This window comes from Galleria mellonella, unplaced genomic scaffold (assembly GCF_026898425.1).
Source record: "Galleria mellonella isolate WM207_F2 unplaced genomic scaffold, CSIRO_AGI_GalMel_v1 utg310, whole genome shotgun sequence".
NCBI lineage: Eukaryota > Metazoa > Arthropoda > Insecta > Lepidoptera > Pyralidae > Galleria > Galleria mellonella.
Genome location: NW_026442071.1, coordinates 386,369 through 397,032, shown reverse-complemented (window position 1 = coordinate 397,032; position 10,664 = coordinate 386,369). Strand labels below are relative to the sequence as shown.

The window sequence follows — 10,664 nt, the reverse complement described above, 5'->3', positions numbered from 1 at the left end:
ACCACCACACGAGGTAACAGGAATAACAAACTCTATTTTCGAAATGAATTTTCAATGGTTTCTAAAAAAAATGACAGGAGTCCATGGTGAATTTTTCTGCCAACAATAGTCCCTCGTTTGCACAAACCCTAATGTGTAAACGAAAATTACCTACTTTCAAAGGACGAAGTGAACGAATGGATATGATGTTCAAATATTTGCTATTGCAAAACACAGGGACGCGCTACTTGGTACATTGAATTTGTGGCACCAACGTAATAATTGGAATTGGGGTTATTGCTAATAATTCGTACTCGCGTTCGTTATCGCGAATTGCTTATTTGCTTGAACCAAATCAGATTTCCCAAAATCAAAAATTAAATTGAGAGAGGTAATGCTCAAATACGAAAACAATGGAAATGTTTTAATCTGTGTGACTGTAACCTGCAACTTCGTTTGCGTATTTTAGACATAATAATACTGCTCATTATTTTAAGAACATTCATACCAAAACTTACCCAAAGTTGGTAAGATCAACATTTTTTTTTACAACACAGGGGGCAAACGAACATGCGGCTCACCTGATGGTAAGTGAATACCGCCGCCCATGTTCACCCACAACACCAACGGCATTGCAGGTGTGCTGGCGGCCTTTTAAAAAGGAATATGCTCTTTTCTTGAAGGTTATGTTATCGTATCGGTTCGAAAATACTGCTACTGGAAGTTGATTCCAAAGAGTGGTTGTGCGTGGGAGAAATTGCCTTGAAAAACGCACAGTGGAGGACTGCCTGTAAATCTGTAGGTATATGTAACAAATAGTTGTCGAATGTTTGTAAGCGAAATATTTCACTTTTTTTGTTGTATTTATAGTTTATGTTTTAGTTCTAATTGTTATGCACCAAACAAATATTTTTCTTTCTTTCTAAATGTCAGGACAAGTTTTGTATAAAAGAAAATATTTGAAATCATGCAGAAAAATAAAAAAAAAATGGGTCAAAAAATCTCTATAAAGTAGTAAAAAGTTAGCGATTCAGTGAGAAAGTTTGATCTCATAAAAAATGCCCGTCAAGTGCGAGTCGCAATTGCGCAACGAGGTTTCTGTACAAAATCATCAAGTTTAAAAATTTTAATTTTTTTGTGAAATAACTATAAATTTACGCTTTTCGAATTTTTCCTTTACTTGTGCTACATAACACTGCTTTTGCCAAATTTAATGATTCTAAGTCAACGAGAAGTACCCTATAGCTTTTGATTCCCTTTGCGAATGTCAAAATATGCGATATAAATGGAACATAAAATCTTTTGATTGCATCGATTTAGAATCTTGATTTTTTCATTAAGAGACTGCAGACCTGAATATATGATATTAATTTCAACTTGATACTTCCACATTCCTAAGAAAAAAGGTTTTGACAGACGGACGAACGTACAGAGACGATGAAGTGATCCTATAACGGTTCCGTTTTTTTCCTTTTGAGGTACGGAACCCTAAAAACGAGACCAAATCTTCATGATTGCATCCGTGGGACGTTAGGACAAGCAAATAATTTTCAATATTTCAAATAGATTATTAAAAAAGTGCTTGAATTATTGTTTATACCATTTGGAATGGGAATAGTTTGGTTACATATTAATAACACAAAAATATGATTAATCTTTATTTATAAGTAGATATTACTAGTACATCATGACATCTGGCCCCTGGGCCCAAGCCAACTAAAAGCTAATTGTAAATAAAAGCATAGTGTGACATTTTATAGCTGTGAATTCACTAGCATTACTATCGGGACATTATTATTATATTAAAAGAAATAAAATATTCTAATGTTAACTTAAAGAAACATTTCATTTGAACATATATTCGAAAATTGACAAAAAGAAATGTATGTAATACAAATACGAGTTACCATATGATGTTATTAATTTGAATTATTTATAATTAAATAACACAGTTCTTACGAAACATCAAATTAATTAAGAGGGCACATAGGTAACAGATAACCTCCTTAGTGGGGGAGGCTTATTTTATGATTTGCAAAAAATTTCTTTTTATTTGTAGTGTCTGTTTTTTTTTTCGTTATTTGATTATATATTGTTACCTATTTTTTTAAACGCCCATTGAACAAAAGTGCCATGATTGTTTACTAAATATAGTACGTTAAGTATAGAAAAACAGAATATAAGTGCCCTCTTAAATACATTGGATTTAAGGTAAAGCTGTTTAGCAAGGGCGACGGTCGGGGCCCCTACGACGAGGCGCGGCCTTTAGTATGTTGTCGACACGTAGAATCATTTCGGCGGCCTCTGCGGCCGACACTAGCACTTGCCTCTTAACAACGTATGACTCTGTCACGCCGAGCTTCTTCATGTCACCGACTCGACCGTTCTCCATGTCTACAAATAAAACAGTATACGAATAAAATAATTTTCTCCTATTTATTATAATTTATTATTTAAAAACATAAATACATCACTCGACTTTTATTGTCCTCAATAAAATTACTATCTAGCAATTTGTTTATGTTTCATTAACTATCGACCTCTGAATATAAGCCTCCGCCATAAAGGAAGGTTTTACCAGTAGTTGCCACACTTGGCAGGTGAGTGGCAACCGCTGTTAGTCTTTAGTGATGTTTAAAGAAAGATGCTGCTCATCCCTTGACCATTTTCCCTTTGTTGCCTCTTACAACACCCTCAGAAAAGGAAGAGGTAGCAGCCCATTCTATGACGGGAGCACACAACAAATAATATAAATTGTTAGACAGCTTTTTTCAATGATTTTGAGAGTTATATTATAGTTAAGTTATAGTTAACATATTCTATTCAAATAACTAGGAGTACAATAAAGTAAGAATTATTATGAGGTGACTAAGTCCATTTAATAGCTGAGGAATGGACAGTTGCATCCTTCTTAAAATGTCACCAAAGCCTAACTATGATTGCAAACCTGTCTGCCAAGTATGACAACTATTAGCAAAGGCTCCCCGCCCCATTAGAGGGAGGCTTATGTTCAGCAGAGGACAGTGGACGGTGGATACGGTCATTTTCAATACAGAATTAGATTTTCTTTTTATTAATTTCTATATTACATTATATGTGATTTATTATGATCCCTAGCAAATATAACACAGGGTTAAAGGATTACAGTTCCATTCTTTTATTAAAAGAGAAAATGCTACTACTATGACTAACTTAGTCAGGCTATTTGCTTAAATTTAGTCACTGCAAACTTATGGTGAGAACTAAAACAACATAGGATAAATATGGAAAAATCTTAATGTTCCAAGTTAGCCAGAGGTATATTTCAAACATACCGAGTCCCATGGTGTTCTCCCCCTGTGCGTGACTGGCTCGTAGCCTAGCAATAAGCTCGGCGCTATCGTATCCGGCATTATCAGCGACGGCAGAAGGCAGACGGCGTAAGGCGGTAGCGAACGCCTCTGCTGCTGCTGCTTCCTTGCCAGCTGTGCGAGCCGCCACGCGAGAAGCCGCCTCCGCCATCAACATTTCACTTGCACCTATAGAAACAATGGCTTCTAACACCACATTTGCACAAAACAGGATATACATTACGTATTTAAAAAATGACAGAAGGTAAATTTTAAACTGTGATATAGTTCATAAATTTCGTAGACATTCAATATCAATAATGTTACTAAATAAAATATTTAATAAACTGTCTTGTCTATACTATATATATATAATGTTACAATGTTGCTCAAATTATAAAAAATACTGCAATATTTTATTATATTCCTACACTACTTTGTGTAATTAATTTGGATAAACATTTTAATACGCTCACTAGGTGGAACTAGCAACAACTATGCAAAATGCTATTTGGTCAGCAACATTTTGACTACAATTCAGCAACATCAATATGTTGCAATATTTTGTTTATAAATTTGTTTTACCTCCACCGTAAACAACTTTAGGTTCCTTGACGGTGGCAGCAAGCACACAAAGGGCGTCGTGCAGTGAGCGCTCCGCCTCGTCGATAACTTGCTGCGTGGCGCCACGGATGACGATTGTGCACGCGGAGCCCAACTCCACGCCAGAAAATCGAATCAGGCACTCATCGCCTATCAACACCTGCCAATAAGATAATGATCACGTGAACACTGCAACCTGATTATTGGCATCAGAATATTTTATTCACCGTAATTATTTAAAAAATATTATTTGTGTGGTAAGTTTACCAGAGTCACATTGATTAATTTGATACTATGCTAGTTTTAAATATACTCGCCAAATAATGTGACCATATGGTCCATGCTCACAACAAATATTTTATTTATCACAACAGCCACAGTTGGCAAATGCTTAAGACACTCATCCTCTAATATGGGGGGACCTAATAATGGTGTCTACTAACAATGGGATCTATTGTTACCAATGACAGGGTACTGTCAGGTCAACCTTAATGCAATTTCTCTTGGAAAACATTATGATTCATTCTTGGTGAATTTATTATAAAGGGCTAACTGTGCTGACTATATGTAGAGAGCAAACGAGGTTATATTTACTACTCCATAAGGAATTTATAGTTACAAGCACTTTTTTTTTAAGTGATTTATTTAATAAGTTACCTGCTCAATGAGCTTGCAATGGCCCAGTTTAACTTTATCCGGCGAATCAAATGTGGAAACAATTTCACCTCCAATGACAAGTGCCAGTCGCTCAATACCTTCAAAGTCTGCATGTTCAATTGCCATCACGCCAGCATCAGCAAATAATTGTTCAGGATAATTATAAATCAATTGCCTGAAAAGAATAAACAAATCAATAAAACAATTAAGCACTTTTAACCAATAAAACAGTTAATACCTTAGAGAAAAAGGTAAACTTTATACTTTAAAGTTATGCTTAAATTTAAGATTAAATATCCAATTAATATTATTATATTAGTATACTGATCCACGGGAGTGAAGCCGCGGGATACAACTAGTGAGTATTATTATTAATTTAAAGGTGGTGACTTCTAATGTAAAATTTCTAGGCTATTTTCACTGTACACATTGGCCTCTGATGTGGCTTACCAGATGATAACTTTACGTTTTCCAAGATTTTTCATCTTGCAAATAACAACAAACATATGTACAATGACTAAGTGGAATTTCAAAATGAAGAATAAGTAGAAATATTTAATTATCCTAGAAAAAATCAATTAAAAAGACACGTGAAAGTGTTGCAGCAGTCATACATATTGGTGTCCAAATTAAATGTGATTAAAATGTATTAGAAGATTTTTTTTTTTTCATTATAATAGACTTGAACTTACCTATTGATAAATACATTACACTTGTGTGCCAAAATTTTATTCACTTTATCCTTCATCTTTTCTTTCTCGGCAACTTCAAGTTCGGCAATTTTTGCCATAGAATCTACTTTAATGGTAGAACCAAACACTTTAATTTTATCTGTGTCCATAGGTGTATTAGCTATAAGTATATTGGCATTTTCTATGCGTTTAGGTTGATGCACACCCACCTAGACAAAAACATAAAATATATATAATGATAATAAATACACAAAAAAAAAACAATCTCATTAATTTAAATATTGAATTTACTTTTTTATTTAGTAGGAATCCCTCATCCAGGAAAGATTCTTCAAGAAGACCACCAGGTATCTTAATAATTTGTATAGCTTTCAAATTTCCAGAGCCTTTAAGTCGCAATACAGCATCTACAGCCAATTTTGTAAAGTGCCTGCAATTATTACAATAAACGAATTTAATTATTATATAGATCTAACTACATACAAATACATTTTTAAACCAATCTGAATCTATAGCCTCATCAGATCCAGATAAATAGTAAGTTTCAAAACACATTTAGAAAATTATTCCGCTCTGGTTCACTAATAACAGTGAAATACCGCTACATCTATCCTCCTATAGACAAAGAAGAAAACATTCCACCTGAGATAAAGAAAGACTCAAAAAATATATCACTATTTTAGAAATCTAATATTATCAACAGCAGTGTAAAAACAACTAGGTTAAAAGATCAGTGATCTTTATTTTGCATATTAGTAAAAAGATTGTCTGCTGAAATATCTTGCAAATTCTTTGTAACTAGTGGTAAAAGCGTAAAAAAATTATACACACTGAAATAAATAACAGACATACTATGTAATGCATTATGAAAAAGATATACACTTGTTTAGATTCATACAACAAAGAAAATAATAACATTAAATCAGTATAGATCAACTGGAAAGTTCTACTAATTGAAATCAAACATAAGGTATATATTTTAACACATTCATCTACATTTAAATTGTTGCACTCTGCCAAGAGAATGTATCATTTTCTGTATATGTTATCTCTATATCCAATTTTGGAAGAGGATAATTAATTCATATCAGAGGAAATAGTGAAATTAGAGGGTATGAAAGCATAAAACAATAATCTGGAAAAGCGACACATTAGCAGTACCATGAGCATCGCAGTGTGTCTCTGTGCCTATAATCTTATGTCTATGTAGAAATTACCATTACCTGTGAATCATTTAGAAAAATTTGGCAAGCTTGTATAGTTTGCAGTGATATTGTAATTTTATTTATATAAATCAACAAACAACTTACTCTTTATGGTTAGACAATATCTTTGAACTGAGTGTAGTGCGAGCAATATTTTCAAGGTCCAGTCGGAGTGCAGCCTCATTAAGGTTCTTCTCATGATCAAAGCTGGCATCAGATAGTGCCTGTTTGGCAGCATCTACAGCAATCCTCCATCCTGCTATGATTGTTTGTGGGTGAAGCTTTTGCTCAATAAGTTTCTCAGCTTCACGCAATAGTTCAGCAGCTGTAATTCAATTACCACATAATATATAGCTATAGAACTAAATTTCAGTTACACTAATTACAACAGGTATTATCCTGGGACACTTGAAACAACCATTATTTTATATGTGAACGTTCAAATGTACATATGAATTATTAATAATATTATTCCTTCAATAAGTGTCAGGGGTGTTCTTCTTTAGAAATTTGTCTGATTCTAGAATAAGGCAATACAGGTATGCGACCCCGGCCTCCCGAGCCGCTGCAGTGTCCCAGTCTTTTCAGCAACTGCAGTGTCCTCCCCTTTCCTTTCCCACATAAGTCCCATATTCCTCTCATTTACTAATTTCCTTTACGCATTTCCAACATTCCCTTCCTTTTTTCTTCAATCTTTTCCTCCAAACCGTAGGTGGCGGAAACCACCAACAAATTCATTTCCAAAGAAGGTTGATGTCAAGCAGGCGGCCAATCGTAAAACTATAAGCCAAATCCTTTAGTAATATGGATAAAACCATATTACGTCGACTCCAAATAATAGTTGGGATAAGGGTAGGAAGATGATGATTCAAGAATTCAGATGAAGAATATATGTTATTTATTAATGTAGTTTACATTAATAAATAATATATATTCCATACTTTTTTTTTTAGTATAATAAACAAATAAATAAATATAGTTAGGTGACATTATAGTAAATATGAAAAACTAAAATTACAATTATATAATTTTGGCACACGTTTTCCTAACAGTCAGTTACATTTTGCCTAGATAAAAACTTAATTTTAAATTATTAATCATTATGATGCAAATAATTTTTAAAAAGTCATCTAATAATGTTAATAATGTTTATATTTACCAAATGAAACAAATTTCTTTTAATGGGTAAAAATGGAATGGCAACCCTGCCTACACTATTGGTATACACTGGCAGGGCATCAGTAAGGGGTGATAAGTGAGGATGAAAACAAGTCAATTAGTCCATCATAAGGACCAAAGGGAGCTGCATTAAAGCAGACCTGACAAAGAACATTGGTAATCATTGCTACCAATGTTCTATGTCAGCCCCATTGGGCTGTTAGACTTCATTAATAGCAATTCCTTTCTCTCCAAAAAAAAAATAAATATAAATTATAACAATAGCATCTGCTAAGACAGGTTAGTTACTAAGCTAAAAATTATAATTATGAAAATTAAATAAGTTATGACATGGTAGCCAGAGAAAGAGCATTGAAGATTATTTGTGAATGAAAATGGAATGGTAACCCTCATCTGAAATATTGGTATATACTGATGGTGCACCAGTGAGAGAGAAGGTGAGGATGAAAGCAGGCCAGTTAGCCTAATGCAATAAATTCCACAAGATAATAATGATTCCAGGGAGAAGCATGCCAACATTTGTCAAAATCAACCTGATATTGTTAATAATCCCTTTTAGTTTGAGGAAGACTATTGGTAACAAGAATTATACCCTATCAGATCAATTTCCAGATTGCTTCTTTGAAAACTTTCATAGTTAATACCTGGTGAAATTTCCATAGTGGGCTGACCGATCTAACTATACTCTCACTTATCAGCCATTACTGGTTGTGAAGGAAAGGGATTGTTAGTATTGCAGAATACTAGTAGCATTGCTAGCAATACACTAGGTCAGGTCGACCTACACATGGTCCCCCTGGAAACCATTGTGCTGAAATCCAGCTGTATTCATCATGATGGGTTAACCAACTGCCTTTTCATTCTCCCCTATCATCACTCACTGGTGCCCTGCCAATGTATGCTGTTAATTCAGTAAATTCCATTCCATTTTAATAAATAAAACAAACATGGCATCCATTTGCATTATTCTAGATGTAAATAAATTTATAGAGATACATTATAAATAAAATTTCATACACTGATAGATGTAGATTAACACAGAATACTTTTCATCCCAATTCATCATAGAAGCTATAAAATTATACATTATTATTATTATATTATTGTAAATACAGCTATATTAAAATACCTACCTAAAACAGTGACTGATGTGGTACCATCACCAACTTCATCATCTTGAACTTTTGACATATCAACAAGGATTTTAGCCGCAGGATTGTCCACACCCACTGATTTTAATATTGTAGCACCATCATTTGTGACTTCCACCTGGAAAAATTATATGTGACAATAGACATACAAAAATAGATATATACATGATATATACATATGATAATGATATATACATGAAGTAGATTTTAAAGCATCTATAAAATGTCAATTTTATATTACAGTAAAATTATCTAATCTATGATCTAACAGAAACTAATTTTTAATAGAATTTTTTTCATTTAATTGTCAAAGGTCTATAAGTTTCAAATTTTAATTGTAATTTTTTGAGACATGGGTGGTGCCAAAATTATTACATGAAGGAGCATTTGCAAAATATACTATATTACTAATAAAATTATAACTATGTGTTGTCTTTACATGAGAGATATTAAAAAAAATTAAAATATAAAGACCAATATATACCAAAACAACAATAAAGAAAGAAATATTGTGTCTGTATATTTGTTCTGGCAATATGCAAATACCAAATTGGATGCGGTTTTCATAGTTGTGTTACAGAAGATCTAACTTAAAATCTGGTATTTTGATACATTATTTATAAGGGGTTTATTTAATTGGTTTTCTTAATTCTGAAATCTATCCATATGTAATAGCAGGTAAAAAACTGTTAAGAAATAGAATATAAATTTTATAGATGTATGCATTTAACAATTTTGAATGGTAACCTAGACACCTTAAATTTATAACTTAAAAAAAAATGTCTTTATGTATTTTCTTTCTTGAGAGAGGGGTGTGAAGGCACCTCCCTTTCATTTTGCTGCCTGTTTAAAGATAAGTTTAGGGAATTGTATCTTAGAATTGAGTCCAGTGTATATTTTTTATAGGTTAAGTTGATTTATATAAACAATTGAAACTTTTACAAACTAAATAATAAGTTACCCAAAAACTGATAGACTAATGTTTTTTACCAACCTGACCAGCATTTCTTCCACAAGAAACCAAAATTTTGTCCATTCCTTTAGGACCCAGAGTACTTTTCACCAAGTCACCAATTGCAATGGCACCAATGAAACTCGACATTCGAGCCACTTCAGCTTTTTCTTCTTCAGCTTCATTTTTCAAAATTCTGATAGGGTTTAGGGAAACCTGTACCATTTTAATTCACTGAATCAGACACATGTGTTTTAAGAGAAGAACAGAAAAGAGGATGCACGATTTATTTCAGCAATGTTAATTAAGATTATTTACCATACAATAAATATAAAACATATCCTTACCATTTTCCACTTTAACAAATTAGAAGTGCAAAGAATATAATTTAAACCGGTGAAATAAAAGACACTAAATTCAGTCGTATTAATGAATACTTAAATGGATAAAAAGCAGTGTTGCCAGATAAAACAGACTTCGCCAAAAATTAGACCCTAAGCAAAGATTACAGCTAAGAACAAGGAATTACATAGAAGGAATGATAATATAAAAACTGTAAATTATAGAGTTGCCTCCTTTCTTCTTATGCAAATATAATTAGTAAAAAGACGAAAGATACACCATCAGTTGTTATTTTTCTCAATTCATATATATTATGTTTTGGTCGGTTTCTAATTTTTTTATTTCGTGTTAAAAACCCAGATGCTAAATAATTTTTCGTCTTTAGCGAATTTAGAATAATAATAATAATAATTTCTTTATAATTATAATCATCAAATATACTTAAGTCTCGTAGGCCTAAATGCGACCATCATATTATAAATCGTATCCTATACTTATTGTAAATAAAAAAATTATTATTTTGCAACTTATTTCAATATTTCTATATACAATTTCATGTATCTGTATGCTGTTTC

The 10,664-nt window shown here is 32.6% G+C and overlaps 1 protein-coding gene across 1 annotated transcript; it reads right to left on the bottom strand.

The window, feature by feature from the left end:
- Positions 1-1,624: 1,624 nt before the first annotated feature.
- Positions 1,625-10,247, bottom strand: LOC113523518 (T-complex protein 1 subunit beta). The gene is made up of 10 exons (XM_052895777.1): positions 10,095-10,247; positions 9,790-9,963; positions 8,778-8,913; positions 6,571-6,790; positions 5,552-5,690; positions 5,261-5,469; positions 4,569-4,743; positions 3,894-4,071; positions 3,294-3,497; positions 1,625-2,373 (listed from the first exon to the last, which is right to left on the bottom strand). The coding sequence occupies exons 1-10, from the start codon at positions 10,095-10,097 to the stop codon at positions 2,201-2,203; spliced, it is 1,611 nt and encodes a 536-aa protein (XP_052751737.1). The 5' UTR covers positions 10,098-10,247; the 3' UTR covers positions 1,625-2,200.
- Between the last annotated feature and the right edge of the window lie 417 nt (positions 10,248-10,664).

Coding starts and splice junctions, on each gene's coding strand:
- LOC113523518 (XM_052895777.1), bottom strand. Junction 5,691..6,570: donor ATATTGTCTAACCATAAAGA/GTAAGTTGTTTG, acceptor TAATAATTGCAG/GCACTTTACAAAATTGGCTG. Junction 2,374..3,293: donor GGAGAACACCATGGGACTCG/GTATGTTTGAAA, acceptor TTTTATTTGTAG/ACATGGAGAACGGTCGAGTC.